Source organism: Cryptotermes secundus, unplaced genomic scaffold (assembly GCF_002891405.2).
Source record: "Cryptotermes secundus unplaced genomic scaffold, Csec_1.0 scaffold26, whole genome shotgun sequence".
NCBI classification, from domain to species: Eukaryota; Metazoa; Arthropoda; class Insecta; order Blattodea; family Kalotermitidae; genus Cryptotermes; species Cryptotermes secundus.
This window is the reverse complement of record NW_019743656.1, coordinates 1,482,940-1,506,569: the sequence shown is the minus strand read 5'-3', so window position 1 is coordinate 1,506,569 and position 23,630 is coordinate 1,482,940. Positions and strand designations below refer to the sequence as shown.

At 37.0% G+C, this 23,630-nt stretch overlaps 1 protein-coding gene across 1 annotated transcript; it reads right to left on the bottom strand.

Moving 5' to 3' along the window:
* Positions 1–1,613: 1,613 nt before the first annotated feature.
* On the bottom strand, positions 1,614–23,340 carry LOC111874150 (troponin T). The gene is made up of 11 exons (XM_023869389.2): positions 23,320–23,340; positions 19,785–19,818; positions 19,250–19,375; positions 17,613–17,777; positions 17,464–17,517; positions 16,879–17,097; positions 14,943–15,013; positions 13,245–13,266; positions 9,999–10,079; positions 6,741–6,819; positions 1,614–1,846 (listed from the first exon to the last, which is right to left on the bottom strand). Exons 4-11 carry the CDS (start codon positions 17,772–17,774, stop codon positions 1,614–1,616), a joined length of 921 nt encoding a protein of 306 aa, XP_023725157.1. The 5' UTR covers positions 17,775–17,777; positions 19,250–19,375; positions 19,785–19,818; positions 23,320–23,340.
* Positions 23,341–23,630: the final 290 nt, after the last annotated feature.

The window sequence follows — 23,630 nt, the reverse complement described above, 5'->3', positions numbered from 1 at the left end:
GTTCAAGACGTTCTAAAGGAATAATAATGTTATGTAATTATCAGATTTTATTCACAATATATATAATGTAGAAGTATTAACCTAATATGGGTATGAGCAAAAGACCTGATACACCATACACAAAATATTCTGTCATTCACTATATGAGTGATCTTTCCTTTCAGGAAGAAGAGATTAGCAAAAATTGGACAGTAAATAAAAGAAAGAATTACATTCTCAGAACATCTCCACACAACACAACAGATGCAGGACAGAGAAAGTGATTCAGATTTGCTGATGTCCTAAATTGTAACCCAGGTATGATGTAACTGAGCCCCAACTGGCTGGGTTGAAGTTGGCGCCCAACCACAGACTGTACTGGATTGCTAGTCAAGCCATCAGCGCCAAACAGAGGATTTATCATTGAGTGGTATGTAACATGGTGGACATCACATGTACGTCGTTGGCTTCAGTTAGAGATTTAATCAGAAACCAATGATACATAACGAGCGATCATTCAGAACAATTATACTTTCATTTTAGATTAATAAAAGTATATTATACTGCAGTTTGTTTCCAAAAGAAATTACTTCTGTGAGTCAATGGTTATATTTGGAGAAATTGAAATAACTTGAATCCAATGAAGTGTTCTCTTATCGCTGGTACTTGCATGTCTTCATCATAGACGAGGATCAGCTTTTAAGTTCAGAATGTAAGGTCCCAATGTGCCTGTTCTCAGGAACGCTGGACATGATGATGGACTTTCAGTTCTTGTCCTGTAATGTAGTATCTGGAATGAAATTAATAGAGTGCAGATTGGTATAAATTCTGTTCTGAGCTTAAGAGATACAATTGCTATCTCTTTGTGTGACACAGAGTAGCTGGAAAGGTGACAGGTTGCAGGCAAAATGGAATTATCTTTGACATACTTGTAAAAGAGAAGATAAGGCTGCTCCTTTTTTTTTTTAACCACTATCACAATATGCTATAGCCAAAATTTTAAAGAAGAATGACACTCAAGGTAAGGTATTTAAGTCTGCATGTATAATTAAAAGGAAAAGAATATGGATGAAGATTCGAATTGCACCCAAAAACTCTACCACAGTACTTACACACTGCTTTTAACAGCCATGGCTACCATACATATTGGAGAGAGTATGGAGTAAATTTCATAATATCTTTTGGTCTTCTTTATCGGGTCCACAGTAGAGAGCAGACAGAAAACTGTCAGTAAGTTGGACGTTTTTATATATCTTCGACATAGCTTTCTTCCATATTGCGGCATGCTAAACTTATGAGAAGTGAAAACAGTGCAAATTTCTAACATCATGGAAGGTACTTTGACCAGTGGCATGGTCCCTGAACTTATCTATGTTAACAAGAAACTGGAACAGATAAAGTTGATGAACTGTTTTTTGAACTTTAACCTTTCCCCCCAGAAAATTAGTATCCGAACATTAGGCCAGACCTCCCATATCATGTTAGTTGGTTAGCACTTTGAAGCTTATGCTTCGTTACATGTTACAGATATTGCTGTCAACTGCTCCACTGAGAGATATATGTTAGGTTCAGAAGTCCAATAGACTTATGTCTCTCAACAGGATTTCTGCATAGTTTCTTCACCTGTTTCATATTTATTCCTCTTCTTCTTCTTCCTCTTCCTCTTCTTCCTCTTCCTCCTCCTCTTCTTCTTCCTCAACCTCTTCCTCAGCAGCCTCCTCCTCCTCTGGCTCAGGCTCAGGTTCAAAAGTAGGTTCCTCAAGGTCTTCATCAACGCCCACATCAGCCTTCACTTCCTCTTCCTCAGGGCTCTCAGGATCACCCTTCTTCTTTCCAGGTCGCTCACCAAACCACTTGGGCAGCTTGGCTGAACACACACACATATATGAAGGGTAGTTCCATAAGATGGTTACTATAAACATGACTTATTTTTGACACTACCCACTGGCATCCATCAATCAAGAAGAATGCTTTCAAATGGAACCAACTGAGCAGGAATATTTTTTCATCCTGGTGACAGAAACAGATAACAGTCTCCAAAACATTTTATTTTAAAATACTCAAAGTTGTGGTTAATGTCCAAATTAATAGTCATGTTTATTGTAACAACCATCATCACAAACATAAGATTTGGCTCATATAATATGTAGCATGCTATCTGATATATTGAAAACATATCCCTTTCCTGAATAATTCCCCTTTGAATTTATAATTTGTACTTCTGATTATGTTGAATGGACATTTTTCTTCTCTCATACATTAACTTATCAACAGACTTTCAGTCATAAAGTATCAGCAATAGCTTCAGACAGTTGTGGGACAGGAGCCATATCTGATATTTAGAAGCACTTGGGCACAGATACTTTCAGAAGCCCCTGACTTCTGCTGGTGTTCACAACATTTCTGCAAGGTATCTTGCATGACCTTAGAGTAATGCAATCTTTGGACCTTCATCACATCTTTTAGGTGACCGCAGTTGTTAAAAATTGTTCAATTCACTTGGACATCTTGGACTGAGATATCATTTGTACCTTCTGAAATGTTTCAGTCACCAATGTTACCAGTTACAGAAGAATCTATTTCCCCATTTTGAAACCTTCCGTGCACTGGGTTCTCAAAGACAAGTCTCATTAGTTGGGCAGTTCTGCAAAATGCAGGAGAAATGCTTGTCTCAATAAAGTTGTGTACATCCCAGCTTTCCAGCAATAGTATGACTATCTGCTTCTGTCCAAGAGTTTTCTGATGCTACTATATACTACTGTAGTCATAAATTTGAACATATTGATACAGTTACATAATTCAGCCCTAGGATTAATAGAGTATTTTAAAGTTTTTCATATTTTAAACTCTGCATCTTAACATAACTAAGAATTGAAGTAATTCCGAGTGTTATACGCTATCATCAGAACCATTTAGGATCTACTAAGAATTGATGTTGGGTTCTGCTCTTAGGTCTTTGCCTTATGTGGAAATGAGCAGTGTTACTGACATTTGAAGATCTGTGCTGCCATTGTCTACATGGCTGAATTGAGTAGGATGGGTGAATGTTCTGTTTATGTAGCTTTTTGTCCAGTAGACTCACTGGGAGGATGAGCGGAGGAGGGTTGTGCCTAGTCTGGGCAAAGACCCAAGAACAGAATTAACATCAGCAGTGAACCATTGTGAAGGGCTAAAATCACAAATAATTAAGAACTATAAGACAACTTTGGATATGTTAATGTGAGAAATATTTGTTTCAGCTTAGGGGGAACACAACTTCAACGTAATAAATTCATGCTGCAATATACGATCCAGTTAAGTTATGGTTAAGTTACTGAATGTTTGGATACAAGGCCGTAAACCAGAGGTTTAAAGTGCTGCTGTCTCATGGAGCGCACTGGTAAGTTCTGTTAAGACATTTGTAAGTAGCTAAGAGAGTATTAGAGAAAATCATAAAATGGGTGAAAAATATTTCTTACTGGTTCCCAAGAGTCAGTCATTTGATGGACTTCATTGTAGAATAAAGAGAAAAGAAATAAAGATTACTGTGCATTGACTATGGAAACATTTCTTGTATTCCATCCATGTAGGATGTAGAGAATCCAGTTCTGGTCCTCTGGTTTGGAACACAATGTAGTCTGGAGAGAGCTCGGCATTTTGGGGGAAATACCACTTCCATCTTTATGGATGAAGAGTAAGCCAAAGAAGAAACCAGCAGAAGCAGGTGGTCACTTGCCACATGCTTCTGCTGGAAAAGATCTGTGTGTGTCTGGCTTCCTGGGTTTCATGTTATGTCATGTAACTAAGACAGATCAAATTAGTTGTTTCAGATATACTTTTTTTTTTCACATTATATGAGTAAATGTATGATTTAATTGAAAACTTTAATATTTGTAATTTCTTTAATATATGTGTTTCATTTTGATTGTGTGCACAGTCTGTGTAGGCATAAAATATTCTAACTAGGTTCATTTTGGAAATAGGTTGTGTGTTTTGAGAATAAATGTGCACTGAAATTGGGCATATATCTATTCCCAAAGTGAGGTTCACACTCACAATCTGAGTGTTAGAGCAGTTGAAGGCAGCCAGACATCTCAGTTCTTGAAATTTGTTTGTGGGTGTTGTGTTGTCATACAGACTCATGCATTTTGTGTATGTCACGTTGGATACACTATGTCACATATTTCTAATTTTATGTAAATAGCTTGTGACTGCTGTTTTGAAAATCTGACAGTAATCTGAATATGAGAAGTGTTTTGAAAGGAATGCTGAATATTTTATTGGTGTTTGTCTGTGTGTGTGTGTGTGTGTATTTGTCAGTATGAGTTCATGTTTGAGAGTCCACTGAGGGTTTCGATGTTGGTGGAGTGAGGTCATGTCGCCTGGTGGTTAGGTAAACAAAATGAACTTCTTCTCCACAATAGTGTGCCATTGCTGGTCTCCATAAATAACTTGGGAATAAAACTCACCATGCAGACTAATTATTGGCCTCTATTAATTTTTATCTTTTTAAACTCTTATGATTTTTTAAGTGAGCTCGGAACTTATTTTCTTCATGTAATTAAATACCTCAGGAGTGGACCCATCTTCTGTGTATGAATAAATTGTGTGAGTTGTGCTCTTTATATGAGGGCCTTCTGCCACAGTGGTACATTGTATTAGTCTTGAGCTTTAATCCTTCATGATCCAGTAAAACGTGGCAACCCATGATGCATTGCATTACTGGACTAGTAATCAGTTAGTCAACCTTATTTACACTTCTCCTTCATCTCTCCTTCCAGCTGGTAAATGCTTTGATTCTCAGGTAAAGAAATAAATATATTTTTAAAAATCTAATGATGTAGTTAAATAGTTAAATTTTGAGAAAAAATTATTATTTGGAGCTTTTCTTTATTGTCTAAATTTATTTCCACTTGACGAAACCAAAATTGTTGCTGTGGGTCTACAAATTCTCATCATCTCTTCCTGGTGCAAATGCGGAAAGAAATTTTGGTCAGTGGTGTCGAAGTAGTCATTGCAGTATGTATAGGTATCGGCACACAGATATGGTTTGACATTCCTCTTTCCATATTAAAAATTTAAGCTTAACATATAACTGTAAAACTAAACTGTAAAGCTGTAAAACACAAAATAATGGTTATAAAAATCAACACCTTTATCATACAGTTTACTATAAAACAAATCAATAATTATTAAAAACAAAATCACTGACTTTTAACTGCCACTGAGAAATGTTTACCACATGACAGTTTCTGTGTAACTGAGTGTTCATTATTTTGAAGTATTGTGTTTACAAACTTACATTTCTGGCGTGAATCAAATTCACTTGACTTATCGGTCCACTGTCGCTCGATAAACTCTTTGGTTTGAGCTTCTAAACCCTAGAGGAGGAGACCAAGCAGGCACATGATATATTAAATCAAACCAAACCCTTTCAGCTGGAAATGGAAAAGTGTGGGAGAAAATTAATTATTTGTTAGTGTTATTAGTTTTATTATCTTGTACATCTGTCAGAGTTATCATATCTTTTGACAACCACTCAGTCAGCAGCAGAGGAGATGCCCAATATTAGCCCTCCTAATTACCAATCATATTGTTTGTACCTGCAGTCAGATTTTTTCAAAGTACATTAGTATATTGCTCGGCCATCTGGACACGCACATCTGCCATTACGGCAGTGTAATGCATGGCCATTTTGGCTATGCACAAGGCCATTTTACACCAGTGTTATGCATGACCATCTTGGCTGTGCACATCTGCAATTACAGCAGTGTAATGCATGGCCATCTTGGCTCTGCAAATCTTCAATTACAGCAGTTTAATACTGCATGGCCATCTTAACTATGCACATCTGCCATTACAGCAGTGTTATGCATGGGCCATCTTGGCTCTGCACATCAGCCATTACAATAGTGTACTACTGCATGTCTATCATGGCTCTGCACATCTGCCATTACCAAATAGTGCAGTACATGGCCAGAAAAGTTTAAACAGCAACAGTCATTCAGTTCAAGAGGCATCTCTAGTGGGCATGTAGGTCCTAGGATAACCCTGCTTTGGGAAGGCACTGTAGAAAGGCAGGGATCCAAGAATGGGACCAAACCAGTATGCTCAAATTGGACAGTGACATTAATAAAAATTGTGCATTTTTTGGGTGGAGGGGGGTTGTGTTGGTGAAAGTTCATATTGTGGTGTTCTGAGTTATGACCATGAAGATGATGGCAGTGTGTACATAAGCACTGGTACATAACTACCAAGCAGCAGTGTCTTAACACAGAAAACCGCAATAATGAAAATTTATATGTGTGTATCTTATGAAAAAGAGTGTAGAGAGAATGGGAATAATAATGATATTGAGAAGGGCATTAGAATTAAAATTTAAAGGAAAGAGACATATGGGAAAATCCAGAATTAGATGGTATACTCAGATAGTGGAAGACATCAGGAAGAGAATAAAGAGCTGGTAAGAACTAAAAGATTAGATTCTTTTTTCTGTTAACCATTATGGAATGGAAGTGATGTCAGAAGCATAAGAGAAGGCTGAAAATGAAGCTTTGGTTGCCTAAGTGTGATAACTGTGAGCAGTGTACACCATGGACACACATGACAAAGAATAACAACACAATAGACGTGTAACCAATGCAGAATGTTACACCTCCACCACGTACTGTTCCGCTCTTGTGGTGATTGATGGGAGGGTGAACACAGTATGATTGTCAAGCACATGTTCTCATGGTTTAGGGTGGAGAACGTAGACTTTTTTCTGACAAGATCTTACTTACACTTGCTTCTGTTGGTAAACAAGTCATACTTGGATTTCCAATTTTTCTCACTACTCTCTGAACTTATTGTGGCCCAACCCTGCGTGAGGACATCAAACACAGTTAAATCAGCACACAGAGCTGCCATGTAGCACAGTGTCACAGGAGTCTTGCATGGATCATGTCAGTTTCAGTCATTCCATCTTCTTTACTTTGTTGTAACTTTACAGTGCAGTTCTATTAGTTTATAAGAGATAAAAAACATAAAGTTGTCCCTGTACTTAATTAAGCACCATGTCATGATGATGTATGGGAGAGCATAACTACACACCTGGTGACTGGTCAGCTTCATGTCCTGACTGCTTTCCCCAAAGAAAGAGCCCCTGGTACCCACTGGGTGAGCCCCAGAGTCAGTCTGAAGGTTGTGGAGAAGAGAGAAATCTCTCTCTCTCACTGGGAAGCAAATCCATGCTCCTCAGCCTAGCCCATAGCCTCATCACTAAGCTATTCTGGTTCTATTTAATTTGTATTTCTTTACTTCCTTTACCATTCGAAGAAGTTTCATACCTCAGATTTGAGGTTCTCACAACAGTATCAAGATTATGGTTTTGTGGGATGTAACACTGTATAGCTCAGTAGATAGGTGCCAACGTTTCAGAGAAACCTGCTGCCTCCCTCATCTGCAATTAAGATGGCGGTGGCTGGTTCTTCCAAAACGTTGGTCCCTATCTACCACACTAAATAGCATCACATCTGAGGATACTTGAGTTCAAATATGTAAATTATGAATCCTTTGGTTCTCTTTCACGTCTTCTCTGAAATCCTTATTCATATGCATTCAAATTCAAGTTTTATTCTTAGTTTGCATAGTAATGCTTATTTCAGTTAGGAACCTCTATATAGGTCTTCACAGATTCAATTGAAGACATTGCAACAGAAAGCTGTAGAGAGAGTGAAAGGGTTAAATGGCCAGTAATAGAGTTGTCTGAGAATATAAGGAAATAGAGAAGAGTCAAGAAAGAATGTTATAAGAGCATTAAAAATAGACATGAACACACAAAAATAACAGTACAGTATATTGCTGTGCTTAGATATGCAGTATGTTCCCAATTTTATGTGCGTGTTTTGTCTGGTTTGTGGTTTATCTCCACGCACCTTGCACAGCATTCAAAACTCTGTGTTGTTCCTATCAGGACAACTCATTCTGTCTGTCAGTCAGTCAAGAACCACTGGACAGATTTTCATGAAATATGATATTCGAGAATTTTGCAGAAAATTGTTAGTCCATACCAGTTTTCATTACAAGTGTAAAATTTAATTGACACTTAAGACCTACAGGCATTTCGGTTCATATCTTGGGCATAACTTACTAAATATTTATCAAAGTTGGATATATTTTGAACAGAAGTTATGGAGAAAAATGAAACATTTTATGTTAAACATTTTTTTCATAAGTGTTACAGTTTTCGAAATAATAGAACAGATCGGATGCTATGCATACACTTATGTGCACAGCAGCAATCATTATGGTGTCTCATTTATACCTGAGATGTGGATTATCCATATCTTTTTATTATTTCTGCATTTTTCCCATCATGGGCAGAGAGAGTCAGAGATGTGCTATATAAGGGGATTCATGAAAACTTACTTCATTTTTAATTTATGACTTCTGTGAGATGTGACAGTTTCTAGCATTTGACTGATACGAGTATATTAGATTTATTGTACCAATTTGTTTACCTGTTTGTGATATGGACAATGCATGATGAGTATGTGTCAATGAGAAGATCAAAATTTTGTTACAAGTATGGAACTGAACGTCTAAGAACGCAGATAATTCTGTAGTGCTATCAACAGTGAAACGTGACCTCATAAGATTTGTTAGCCCCTGAGAGCATAATATAGATCAATGTTAGTTAAGACACAGCAATAAACTGTATTAGAAGATTGTGTACATGTTTTCTTTTGTAGTCCATGAAAGACTTTCCACTAGTTTTCTGCATTGATACACTGTATATTCAAACTTAAGATTTGGTTATGGAATATGATATAACTACAGAGTATGTTAGTGTAGCAGTAATGCTCAAGACTTATATTTGGGAGGAGCTCAGTTCAAATCTCAGCTGGTACATCAGCTATCCTATATTCTGTGTTGACATAGTGGGGCCAACTACTAGTCACCCCAAACACTGAGACCAGTACTAGGTCCATCGTATACCCTACTCCCCCCAATATTGCTAAGGCCTTTCAGAGAGCCCTGTCCTCATTTGTAGAGACAAAACCATTTTGGCTGCAATAACCCTTCTCATACCTGCCATTTTTAACCAAACAGAGCTAAAGAACTAGCCGTCCTGACTGAGGTTTTCGTAGTTTTAATCAAACATTCAAGTCAGATATTGGGATAGTGCCTCAGTTATTTCAAGACCACTTCCTTCTTCACTCCATCATTTATCTATAACTTTACCCTTCAGTGCTATTGATAGCAACATAAAATAGCCCACAAAGAAATACAATTTAATTAATATATGACCCATCAAAGATGACAAGAAAAATCGTTTCTTTCTTCCTTTCCTTTATCACTTTCATACCTTTATTTCCTTCCCTCATTTCTCCTGTATTCTTTCACATTAATTTTATTGTTCATCATATTGTCATTCTTGTCCCTGTTCTTCCATTCTTTTGCCTCTTTCATGATTTTTATTTCTTTCCCTCATTTCTCATGTGTTGTTTAACATCCCCTTTATTTTTCATCCTATTGTCATTCACTTCTTGTCCTTCCATTCTTTTATCTCATTCATACCTTTATCTCCATCCCTCCCATTCCTTTTATATATCACTATTCCTTTGTAGTTATCCTAGCAATGGCAGATGGTGGTTTATATTTCATCTTTATACTGTCTATGGTGCAATGGGGCTTTACCTGAGTATTACAGGAATCGACTATTACTTACTTATATGTTGATCACTTTTAGGTTTTCTAGAGCTGTACTTTGTCTCTATTTTCTTTCAAAACATGAAATGCTGTGTCTGTCTGATATACTTAATAGTAACATGTTATTGTTAGGGTCTGAATTTTAATGTGGCCATGAGTGTGAAAGGATTATCTTACTGACACTTCCACAAATTTAAAAATCACTGGTGTTACTAAACAGTTAAACATGATAGGCTTTTGAAAGAAAAAAAATGTCCTGTTTATGCTTGCTGTGACTGTTATCTCACATAACCAGTATGCTCTCCTCAGTACTGTACTCTAGATGTATGTAACATACTTTAACTTACCCCTTCAAACAGCTTCTTCTTGTCATCGTAAGATCTTGTGTCTACACGACGTTCATATTTGGAGGCTACCTGGATCTTGGGCTGCAAACAACGAGATTTTAATAATTATTATGATCACTACTCAAACTTGGTAACTGTTAAAAGAAAACATTTGTGTTTTCCTACCAACTTCTTGAAATGAACCATTCAAAATAGAAGTAACTGCATACTTAATGGTTTTTTGCTGTATGCACTGTTAATAACCTGGAGTGAACCAGTGTAGTTCTGTGTAATAGACTGAACTGGGTGATTCCCTGGGAAGGACTCCTTGAGGTCTTCAGTAAACAGTGCAATTTATATGTAATAAGGAAGTCATATAAGGCATGCCATAGGTGAGGCAGTTTGGCATTGGCATCTCATCGCAGAGCCCTGGGTTCAGTCGCTATTGACTGGAGCTAGGTTTTTCCTGATTTTCTTAAGTTTTTCCCCTGCTAATCATTCCACCACTGAATCATACTCATGTGTTACCACCGTTTGAGATGTGAGATGGTTTTGTTTGGGCAGCGCATTATCATGTCCACAGTTTTCAAGTTGTGGGCTTCATCTCTCACCCAGCATTTGGTTTGTTACAGAGTAAGGAAGGTTTTGAGCAACTGACATAACCCAATTCAAAATGAGCTCATTAACTCTTTGACTGGCGCGAGCGTGTTTTAACGCCCGGACGATGCCAGCCGTTCCCTGGCGTTGGCGTGTTTTAACGCTTTGACAATCTCGTCCCTTCTTTGCTCTCTTGGCACTCATCAACCAAAGACATATTTATGATAGTTTTTGTGCATGTTTGTAAAGAACCCTTGTAAACTTTGTGGGGGTCTATATTACTGTCAGAACCCTCTGAGAAGGTAAAGGTCAGAAAATATTTCACATTCATTCAGTTTCACCATAGCTTCTTGCAGCAAGTGTCTTCGTTTTCCTACAGACCAGCTGGAAAATGTTGTGAACGAGATTTTTTCTGATGATGATAGTGGCGATGAAATAATGATTCCTGAATTGGATTAAGTTGATAGTGACAATAATACAGTGATAGGCAATGATCCACAAGACAGTAATCATGAACATTTACCTACCACGAGTGCGGTGCCTGACACGCCCATCTCATGAACGTACGGAGACATTGTACCCCCAATACTTCCATTTGCTAATAGTTTCGGGATCAAAATTGATATAACACATAAAATGCATCCCTTTTCATGGATTAAAATTTCTTCTGGATGACGACTTGGTAAATCACATCACAACTGAAACCAATCGCTATGCTCACCAGCACTTCAACGCACATGAGTTAGCTCCTCACTCTCGAAAACACAATTACAATTATGTCACATCAGATGAAATCTGGACATACTTAGGAATTGTGTTCATGACAGGAATCGACAAACGCCCTGAAATTGAAGAATATTTGTCCACTAGGCCCATATTTCACACCCATGGTTTGGACAAAACATGTCTTTGCGGTTGAATAGTTTCATTCTATTCAAAAAGAACACAACAAACGAAAAATACAAGAAGAGAAATTACAGATTCAAAGATTTTATATTGGACTGTGTAGAAAAATGACTGAACCAAACAAACAGTGTGGAGAGGGAGAAAAGTCAAGGAATGAAGTGGATGACGAATCTATTGGGTCAGACTAGAGTGCAGTCACGCCTCCGCCCTCGACCTTGAAAAGACCACCAGTGAAAGAGCCAGCAAATCGTCTAGAGGGTGGCTTGAAAATTCACAAAATGGTCCATGTTCCTAACAGTAACAATAAGAAGAATGGTGCCCTGAGAAAGTGTCGCGTGAGTGCTAATTACAAGGTTAGAAAAGAAACAAGTATCATGTGTGCAGGCTGTGGTGTGGCTCTCTGCAAACTTTCATGTTTCAATGTTTATCACACGAAGAAAAACAAATAAAGAGGTGTGGAAAAGCATTTATTGCATAAAATATTGTATTTTAATTAGTTCCTAAAAATTTCGTTTTTAAAAACCAATTTTTGTTGAAGTTGTTTAGGAAAAAGTAACAACATGCATTTTAGCGACATAAGGTTTAAAGGGCCTGCCAGGACAGGGGTGGGATTTAAATACCCTTCGCGCCAGTCAAAGAGTTAAATTTCATTATCCCATGTGGAACTGTGCAAATGTGGTTGCAGTGAACTGTACAGTAGCACCTTGGTTTCTATATCTCTGATCCTAGATCTTCAGCTTAACTATCCCTTTGGTAATTCCAGGATAATTCCTTTATTATTACTATTTGCTTCCAAATCCTCTCAATTTATCGTTCATCTATCTTACCATTTGACACTATGGAATCTAGCTACTCACAGCATCATAAAATAATGGTTATAAAACAAACTCCCCCTCTCCTCAGCTTGTAGAAGTGGAGCCAGGATAACCGAACAGTATTACTGGTGCACTTTTTTTCTGTTATGTGTTCATGTGCCACTACATAATAAACATTCTTGTAAACTTATCAAGCTCTTAGTTGACAGTTTCTGGTAGTATCTGACGTTCATGTAGCAAAAGATTTTTGTCTATAATGAACTAAACATATTTATATTTAATCAGTTTTGTGTAACTCATAGTTTATCTAATGCTGGTGAGTAGGAGAAGGAAGGTAAAATTTTATGAGGTGAGGTAGCTCAGTTAATTTACTGATTATGCTAATGGGATCATTGTAGAGTCAGGGTTCACCACAGGGACAGGGATGTCTCTCTTCACCACTGCATCCAGACCAGCTCTGAGTCCACACAGCCTCCTGTCCAATGAGTCTTGGGCTCTTTCACTGGGAATAAAGCCACTGGCATGTGAAACTGACACTTTCCTCCCTCTGTTTCTGAAGGTTATGAAAGACTGGACCAATACCTCCACAAGAAAGCAAAGGCTTATAGTGGGCTGTGGTGCTAATCCTTTACATTTTTAATTAAACATCAGATGACAGTGTAATCTTAAGATCAGATCATATCACTAGTCAGCGACATGTTCTTGCCTGTCTGTCTGGAATGAAGGATCCCCCATTGTGAATTTGACAGGCTGGATGGACACATCAGAGCCAGTATGATCTTAGTGACAGAGAAAATTTTTTAATCCTGCTGGGAATTGGATTCTAGTCATACAGCCCAGAGTCTGTGTCTGTACTGCCTAAACTCTCCTGGTTCATAATTATGATGACTAACTCTCAGAATTTAGACTCATACATTAAAAAATTATAAAATAAAATAAATGTACTTACTGGATATTTGCCTGTCAGAGCTCTGAAACAAAGGAGATAGGTGAAACCAATTATACACATATATAAAACAAACAAGGAAATGAAATATAAATAAAGACTGTGGCTCAAAGTAATGCAAAAACTTACATTAAAATGCCAGCTGCTCTGTATACTAATATTTCTCTCCATCTTTTTCTAGATATCCTATGAAAGTGTTTCTTAACTTCTGCAACATTTCTTGTGTTTTTAAAAATCCAGTAATAATTTTCATGTTCTATCATACATGAATATAAATTTTATCAACAGTTTAATCGAATGTATTTAAAAAATTGAATGATTCTGTATGTCACTAAATGTCTTACCATTGGTGTTCCCCGCGTGTTCCTGGATACATCACTCTTATGTACAACATTTATTGTTACTCATATCTGTCATGTTAGCCTAGTATTTGTGTTAATGTTCTACCACCAAAAAAGATTTTCTAAAAACGCTTTTCAACATGTTTATTCACAGTTAAGCAATCTACAGCATTTAGCAGTGCACTCAAAGCATTATGTGTGCTGATGATTGTAGATGCAGAGGTGGACTGGTTTCAGGTTCAGTAATATAAAAACATTTCTCATTAATCCAAAGAATTCTTAACAGTCTTTTATAAAATGAAAGACTTGAAACCATAGCCTGCTCGCTCTTGAACCTTCAAAACCTCCAGTTGATCTAAACGATATGTAGTTCGTACCTTACAGGAAACACTGCATCTCCATTACATTGATCAACCAGTTAATATGGTGTAAAGCAGATAATTGCTGTTTACTGTGAGAGGCATATGGAACACATTGTGTTGGCAAGATGCACACTTCTATGATGTTAAAGAACTTGTTCATACAATTACCACTGTCCTATAAAGAGTTAAGAGTTTATCACAATATTTTAATCTCTGTTGTGCATTTGTATTGATATTAAATGAATATAATTTTGTGATGTAGCCAGCATATTTCATTGCTTGTAAATTAGATCAGATGACATACCCACTTCAGCTCCTGGTATTATTTAGTACCAGTTATATACGACTGTCCAGCCAATTTCTTCCAATCTCTAGATTGGCCAGTTCACCTCTGAATACGAAGTTGATTATTTTCATTGCAGTATGCCTGCATCATTACTGAAAGCAATTGTGCAAAACAGTGAAACCCCTGCTTCAGGTCAAGCAACATAGGACTGCTTTATGAAGTTACAGATGACATCTGTCTTTATAAAATTTTTCTCTTTTGTGTCAAAGTTGAGGTTGGTAAACCATAAGATTATGATCTTCTGGATGAATATGTTATAAATTGGCAAACAGTTACCAACATTTGAGAGAAACAAGGTGCCCTCACCTTCAGGTTCCAAATGTAAGCCATGCAGGAAAGAGTAGTCAGAGAAAGGTAAACAAGGAATGGGGCTAAAAGTGAACCTGTTAGAATAGCCCCCCAGAGAGGGTAATGTCCTCCCTATCCCTGTATGACTTTATTCCCCTGCAGTTTACTTCTTTACCCTAAATATGGAGGCAGCAGATGAATTCAAAACATTGGTATCTTTCTACAAAAGTCCCATGGAGTCCCATTCTAGAAGATCATAATCATAATATTCACCATCACTGGAACCTCAAATCTTGCTAATTAAATCATAGTACTGATGCTTCCTCTTAGTGGTAATGTAGAGGGTTCACTGGTCTATACTTACTCAGGGTCCAGTCCCTTCTTGAGAGCTTTGTGCCTAAGCTGCTGCTTCTGTCTTTCCTTCAGCTCTTTCAACTGTAATAAGCAAAACATAATATGCGTTTTTCTCTGTACTCACTCTGGGTCCAGACCCCTCTTTTGGGCTTTGTGCCTAAGCTGTTGCTTCTGCCTCTCTTTCAGCTCTTTCAGCTACAACAAAGAATTTACACATGGGATGGACAGGGTTTATATGCCGGATTTGGTAATAAACACCATTATGAGTGCACACATATTTTAGCTACCCTTAATGTGCCGTAAAACTGATAATCGGTAGTGAGTAGTGCTATCGCTCATGTGATTTAGTCTGTTGTAGTGTATTTTGTTGCTAAGAAATGTCATGTAACTGTGCTGTATTTCGAGGTATTTGCTGAATGTGATGTATTGTATTGTGACTTGTCCTACATCCTGTTTACTATGATATATAGGATGTATCTAGATCAGTATTTCTCTCTACATACATGTGCAAGGAGTATCAGGGATGTTGTAATGTTCTGACGGTAGAACAGAAATTTCAGTAGCTTAATCCTAAATCATTTTTCATGAGTTTCTGTTATAAATGAATAGTTCTTTTTCTGTATCCTGTGACTTTAAATTCTTCTAATTCCCTCTGTCTTATTTATTATTTTATTTTATTCATATTTAAAAGTGTTAAAATGGATTCCTTCCTTTTAAAATAAAAATTCGGATTGTTGGAACTCTATTTTGTAAATTAGGAACTGGTTAAGATTGCACTTAGGAGACCTATGAAAATACTACTACATACAGAAGTATACAACTTATATTCTCTGTTCTGTAACTTCAAGTTCCTCTAATTTCATCCATTTTGTATGTTTTTTTTTCATGCTTTAAAGTGTTGAAATGTCCCCCCTCCCTCCTCAAACAGAAGTCTCATTGTTGGATTTTTATTTTGTAGGTTAGGAACTGGTTAATATTGCACTTATGAAAAGCTATGAAAAACTACATATGAGAGTACAGAATTTGGCATCAGGATCAATGCTGTTGGTACTTAATGGTCTTATAACCAGGACACAAAATTAGGCAGGCTGTACAATGTAATTATTGTAGCATCCATGAGATAATAACATTTCGCTAGAGCTAATTGCATATAGTCCGACTCTTCAGTTTCAGAAGTAAGCCTAAGTAATGTGATACGGCTACCATCACAGTATGAATTTCTGTAGCTTGCATCAAGAGAATTTTGGAGCTCATCTTTAATGCTCTGAAATACTTAACAACAGGTAAATTTGTGTATGATTCAAATATCTTATACATTCTGCATGCTGTGTTGATGAAGTAAAAGTGAAGTTAATTAACCAGCATACCATGAAGCTGTAAAAATTACATAAACACACTCAACATCTCTTCAATCATCTGATAGGTTGAGGTTTATACATCATGCTAGTACAGATCCTATCACGTGATAGACACTGTTACTGTATATTTAAATGTCATAGTGCTCTGCAGATGTTACTCAAGTACAGAGGAACTTTAAATGTAGCTTGTTGAAACTTGAAAGAGAGTCAAAACATTAAGTGATGGTGATTATTTTTCATATCTTCTTGTCAACTTCTGTTTTGAATATGGTACAGTACAGAATAGTACAGAATCCTGTTTTTGTAGAAAAAATGGCTGGTGCAGCAAGTAAAATCCCAGTATGGGGACATGGCAGTAGATATGCTAAGTAGGGTCAAAATCTGTATCTTCCAGCTGTTAAATATGTTCACAAAAATTTGCAAATCACAGTTTCTGCACCATTTCTACCTAAGACTCAGCAGATCATGGCCTCCTAAGTGGAAATAAATTCCAATCCCACAGATATCTGTTATCAGTGTTTTAAGCATAGTTTATCGGCCTGAAGTGTTACAGATGCACATTTCCTGTGCCAAAGCAGTGGTACCTACATCATAATCCTGTCTCTTCTGCCTTTCCTCCAAGTCATACTTCTCTGTTTCGAGCTTGACAATGGCTTCCCAGAGTTCAGTTGCCTTGGCTCTGAGTTTGTCCACACCCAAGTTCTCTATCTCCAGAGGTTTAATGCGGAAGCTGAGTGATATCTTCTTCTCTTCCTCAAGCTGCTCCTTTGTCTTGTTCCTTTCAATCTGGGCGGACGACAAGTTGAACTGGGAAATATACAGAGAATTATTGTCACTCAGTAATACATCACATATTGAAGGTTTGAGGCCTCATGTTAACATTTCACAAAATGCTAATTTTGCTTATTGTAAGGATTTATTAATGGCATGCTAACCCCCAGGCTCAAGGTAGACAATTCTGCTGAAAGTTTTGACTGCATTTCTGATCTCTCCAATGCATGTTACATACCTGTCCTGCTCTTCTAATCCTCTTTGATTTGACTAATTGTAATAATGTCTGGTGAAGAGTTCACGTTATGAAGCTTTAGATTATATAATTTTCTCCAGTCTCTTATTACATCCTATATTTTAAGTGTTTTGATGTATTAAATGAAAGTGTATACAATTACTTACTGATGGATCCTTCTTTTGAATGGTGAAGTTTGGCCCCTTCTGTTGCTTCTGTTCCTGTAAAAGTAAGAATTGACATATGTAATGTCCACCATAAAATTGCTTTCTGAATGTATGTAGCATATTCATATGAATACAGAATTCCTCCTTACCTTGAGAGCTTGCATCATGGCCTGACGCTTCTTCTCAGCTTCTTCCAGACGTCGTCTTTTCTCCTCAATGTCTCTCTGTTTCTTCTCCTCAACTTCTCGCACTCTCCTTTCTTCTTCTTGCTTCTTACGCTCAGCCATGCGCTTCTCCTCATCAGCTCGCATCACCTATTCAAGTGCATTGACAGTAAATAAAATCTAAAAGTTTGTGACAGTGGTATATTAGTACAGATATTATATTTTTGGATGTTATCCATCATCCTGTCTTTATCTAAAAACACCTTCCTGTTTATTTAAAAAGAAAACAACGTTTTAGAGACAGTTTTGGTTATAATGCTGTGAGACCAATGATGACTTAGTTATTTAACTCATACTGTGAGAAAACCGTTCACTATGCATGTACCATTTACAGTACATTCCATTCCATTCACATTATACAGGTATAGAAAGTGGTCACTGAAGGGAAAAAAAGAATGGATAGAATTAGAAATAAAATTTTTGTAGTAGAAATTAGAATCCAAAATTTGTTAATAGAGTTAGAAGAGCTCATATGGCTTGTTCAACCAATCCGATCAGCCAACCCAGTTTGGAGATTTCTCCCATATGGATCCCCCTCATCAATGAAGAGGTTAACAAATCAAAAATGTAATTTTTTATGAATATCAGTGGTTGCACTACTTCTGCAAGTTTTGCTCCAGGGATTAGTCTGATTCCCCGAAGTCGCCATGGTGGCACGATTCTTTATCCACACAGATTAGGCATGCATTATCCAGTTTTTACTTTCGTTTTTAACTAAATTCATGGAATTTAACCTATACTTCTGTATTTTTACATTGTTGACATGTGCATGCTTGGCACAAATTTTCTATCATGTCTTTACTGTGATTTTATTCTTTTGTCCCACTGATGGAACTGGTTGTCAGTTGTTCATAGGTTGTTTTTCTACAGACCGGGGTTTGTCCAGTGACTGAGACTAGCTCTTTGTAATGGGCCCAACTGAGTAGGTTTATCTTTCCCTACCCACCTGAAGATGGAGACAGATCCAGTCTCCGAAACGTCATGGTCTTTTGTCTTTTACATACCAGATGATGGATGAAGTCCAAAATAAGCCAAAAGAAGTACAGTATACACCATCATCAGAATCATTTCAAGTCTATTAAAGGAAAGTGACCAATGGGATGATACAGAATTAGCAAGATAGCTCAGCTAGGTGGTTGAAGAATTTAGAGGAGAAAAAACAGCTGGTTGTGGGAGAAGAGAAGAGATTGGAGACTTTCCACTGGGGCTTACTACTCAGCTGTTCTGTTGGCATTAGAAAGAGCTAAACTCAATCCATCCCATCATCTGAGGATGGAAACAAATCCAGTTTCCGAAACGTTATGTTATTTTATGTTCTTTAGAATACCAGACAATGGACAAAGTCTCCCAGTAAGCCATATTATGCACCAGCATCAGAACCTTTTAGAATCTACTTAAGAGACTTTCCAGTTATCAACCCTTAAAAGACAGAAATGATGCTAGGAGAATAATAGAAGAAGATGAGTAGGAAGACACGAGGGGTATGGGGATGTGGGGTTGAAATTTGTTTTCATGTGAGTTTTAAACAAGTTGCAACACAGCATGATGTCTTGATACCACACCTTGCGCTTGGATTGTTTCTCCTTGAGCCGCTTGAGATCCTCTTCTTCCTTTGCACGTTGTTTGCGCCATTCTGCAATGTATTCTTTAAGCTGCTCATCTAGGGCAGATGACTTTTGTTCTTGACGCTGCATGAAATATTAAAAATTAGCTGGCTTCATAGTATTTGGGAGCAACATTTCTGCCATTGCACAGTATTAATCATTTAAATGTCTGAAGTCACATCAGCGAAAGAATGAATGCAGGATTCTCCCCACCTTTCGGTGTAGCTGCTATGTTCCTTATGTTTGCCTTCTCTCACTCCCACTGGTCTTCACTTGTACTGTGGCTTTTCTTTCATCTACATGCTCTCTCGTTACATTTTGGTTTGTTATGGGTGTTGATGAAATGGGCGTGTACAGTGCAAGTAAGGTGGGGGAGCAGACTTCTGTCTTGAACCCACATCAGATATGTTCATTCTTTCTCTGACCCAATATTAATAAAAACAATAGAAATAGTGGTGATTTCTGTTTAAATGATAACTTGTGTCCAACTCACCTTAACAAATTCTGGGTCTCCTTTCTCCTCCACCCTAAAGAAAAATGGGCAAAAGAAAATATTCAGATATGAGTCTGTTTCTGTGATCATCCTGTTAATTCTATACTGAATTTTTTAAATTTATAACCTAGTAAATCAGAACTTTGCTTCCAAAATAGTACTTGAGAACTGGAGTCATTGCTAAAGAAACCGAACTATATTGGTATGATTTACTAGTTTTCAGATGATCTCCTTTGAGCACAACTTGTGTGTTATAAATGTAACAATTTAAATTTTGAAGCTGAAGATATTTGAATACATGGTAACTCTGTTTTTGATTTATATAATGACACTTACCACATGAAGTTTAGAACAGACACAAAAGCGCAAACTTCAGCCCAAATTAAAGTAACTGTGCATAAGTGTGTTAATGGCATGAGGAAAAAATAGGACGAAAAGAAAACTAAAACGATCCTTCACTGAGAACATGCACAGTGGTTCTGAAAAGTGTTCCACAGACCACACCACAACAGAATTATTTTTATTGTTTCTGAAACACAGCATTAAATTCCTGCAATAGAAAACTTGGTCACAGTTTCCACATGAGGCAGAGCTAGTTACATGACAACTCGACAGAAGGGCAAAGTTTATTATTGGCATAGGTATTATAAAACAGATTTATTTGGTTGTCTGCACTTTCACACAACATTTTCACAGAGCAGTATAGTTGTTAACCTCTTACCTTGAGTCACAACTAACTTTTCAACATTTCTTGTTAATTGTAAGACACTAATAAGAATTTGTCACAGTAAAGTCAGCTCTGAACATTTGAACAGGTTAGTTAGTGATGGCAAACAAAAAAATGCATTGTTTAAATACTAAACAATGATAAATTTAACAGCTAAACTGCTTTTTTTTATGTGTAAGATTACAGTCTTTTTGCACTGTGATATTGTGTAGTTTTCTAGCTAGATACTAAAGTTTCAGAAGAACCTGCTGACTCCATCTTTAGGGTAGAAGAGTGCCCTTAAAGATGGAGGTAGCAGGTTCCTTTGGCACATTTGTACCCATCTACCAAACTATACAGTATAACATTCCATAAAACCATCACTCTGAGAATCCTAAATATCGTGTGTCATTTCTTGTCTTCGAAATGGAAGAATTGTAAATTTACAGTATTATTGTGAGAGACACATGGCAATGTGGCTGTCTGTCTAAAACATCTTTGAAGATGTGTCATACCTTGAGTAGGCAACTTTATAGAGCAGAAGTCTTGTGGGTTCATTGAGAACTCGTGTATGACGATTTTGGTTCCCATCGCATATTGAGAATAGAATTTAGTTACTTTCTAATGATGAAATAATGATCTACATAAGTAGCTGCTTATGTTGCCCTGTCAGGGATGTTTCGGACACAATTTAGGATTTTATGATGCATGATAATCGCATTAATTGAGAAAACTTAATGCTGTAATTACTGGCACCGTAACTGAGTTTGCCATCACTGATATGTATGTAGAACAACCTGCATTATGACTTTATTTGGTGGGTGTCATTTTTGTTTTTTATTTTCCAGTTTGTTGTTTCATTTCAATTCAAACTGCAGTGATAAAGTTATATCGTTTAGTGCATTTTACATTTATCGGATTTTATAAGGAAAGTATGTGTTTATTGTGAATGGAATGCCAGCTAATATTACCACATTCACTGCTAGACTTTTCACTTGATTTGGAGTAGTTTGTTTTGTCCCAATATGTCATTATCTTATGTAGATGTCTCTGAAATGCAGAAGAACTTTAAGTGTAGCTTGTCAAAAGTCAGAAGTGTCAAAACATACAGAGATTGTCATTTGTTTTTCACTTCTTCTGTTCCATTTCTGTGTTGAGTGTAGTAAGTTTAGAAAACAGTTTTCATAGAAAAATGGTTGGTCTAGCAGGTAAAGTCACAGTATGGGGGTATAGCAGTGAACATGGGAATGAAATAGCCTTCAGACAATTTAAACACTTATGCCTGTGACTGTTATATATATGTACATATTACTGTTTATCAATCACCAGCACACTTGCACTAGAAGACAATTTCAAGGGTCCTGTTTGCACCATCTGTTGGACATTTAAGACATGATTGTACATTGTTTCTGATGGACAGTCAATCAATGTCATAAATGGCCACACAAGTGGAAACTTGTGAAACAGTGACCAGAAACTGACATGTACCATGCCATTCTGGAATAGATATTATTTCATAACAGGCAGTGTCCCATATTCTAGGGAGGTGAAGTGCAGGCCAGGTAACAGAACACGTCATTATCAGACTTTACATGGGGGGTGGGGCATTGCAGTTCACAGGACTGTGTAAGACACAGTCTTCTTTTGGGGGAGGGGAGGAGATAAGAAAAAAGAAATTCTGCTTCCATTTATTTCATATCCACCAAAAAAGATATTGTTTTCAGTTTATGAATATGAACTTAAATCCATTATTCTGAGTATGGGTTTCTCTACAGGGATAAAATCATAGGGTAGTGATAATTACTTCATGTCTTTGGTGTATAATTTTATGGTTTGTAGTTGGAACTGTGATTTTGCCTAAGAATGTTAGGATGTTGGTTTTGAAATAGAAAACTTAATGAAACAACAAAGGTATTTTGCTCCCTTTTCTTCCTACACTTGCAGAACTATGTCCATTGTCTAGGACCAAGAGACAGGAGCAGGATGACATATTCATGTTAAAGAGAACGGTAAATGTGAAGAGGAGACAGCAATTTGCTTTATAAATAGTTATATGTTTTTAGAAAATTTATCTTTAAATTAATTTTCCTTTCTTATTTATTTTGCTTTTTCATGTATTCTGATATGACACTGGGCCCCAGGATCCAAACTGCTTAGGAATAAAGTTTAGTGTGCCATTCACATCAGTCCCTGATGATGGACACAGTAACAGTTTTGAAAACTTTAGAAATGCTTTCCCATGTTGACTCTGGCTGACCGAGAACACTTCATTCCATTTAAATAAACAAAAAGAACTCCGTGAATTTAGTCTGCAAGCAGTTCATACTGACTGAGCGACCACCGCTTGTCAGCGAGGTTTAGTGCCAGCTTTTGCAGATAGAGGGTGTTGTATGGTCAGCGCAATGAACCCCAATGGCCGTTAATTTCGGTTTGCTAGACCGGAGCCGCTATTTCCTTGAAATAGCTCCTCAATTATCATCATGAGGCTGAGTGGACCCCGTTCCTGACCCACTACTTCTCAGAAAAAATTCCGGTAGCGCCAGGAATCAGATCCGGACCTCTGGATCTGTAGCCAAGAACTTCATTCCATTTACTGACAGTAAAAGTTTGAAATATTAAATAATATATACTGATTCTGTTTGATTGAAAACAAACAATAGATTTCAGGAGTACTCAAAGTATTTGTCAGTCACAAAACTAAAATTTTGAGATGCTATATAAGCATGGTATCTTGGAAGCAGTATTTCTGTCATTCTGTGCACAGACATGCCAACATAGGCTGTGCGCCTCTCAAGACATGTAACACACAGTTCCGCTGTACAAACTTACACAATTACAGAATGTCTGGGCCTATAAAAGAACAAAATAAAATTGGCAATTACACTCCGTTAATGTCAACACTAAGAGTGTTAGCAATAATAATAATGATAATAGTAAAAAATAGTTAGTATATAAAATATTCTTTAAAATTTTTACTTTTAAAATCTATGTATGGTAATAAGCCTAAGGATAGTGAACTACAGATCACATAACTTAGTTAAAACATTGAACCGAGTTCTTGTTCAGATTTTGGATATAATACCACATTACATCTGTTGTGCCATATCTTGGACAAGTGAGTAGCACTCCTTTATATTCAG

What these genes read in the sequence shown, in the direction of transcription:
- LOC111874150 (XM_023869389.2), bottom strand. Translation starts at nt 17,774, where the DNA reads ATGCGAGCTGATGAGGAGAAGCGCATGGCTGAGCGTAAGAAGCAAGAA. An exon ending in AGAAGAGACAGGATTATGAT is followed by an intron (nt 15,014 to 16,878) that starts GTAGGTACCACT and finishes TGCTTATTACAG; the next exon opens with TTGAAAGAGCTGAAGGAAAG. An exon ending in AGAAGAAGCTGTTTGAAGGG is followed by an intron (nt 6,820 to 9,998) that starts GTAAGTTAAAGT and finishes GTCCTCACGCAG; the next exon opens with GGTTGGGCCACAATAAGTTC.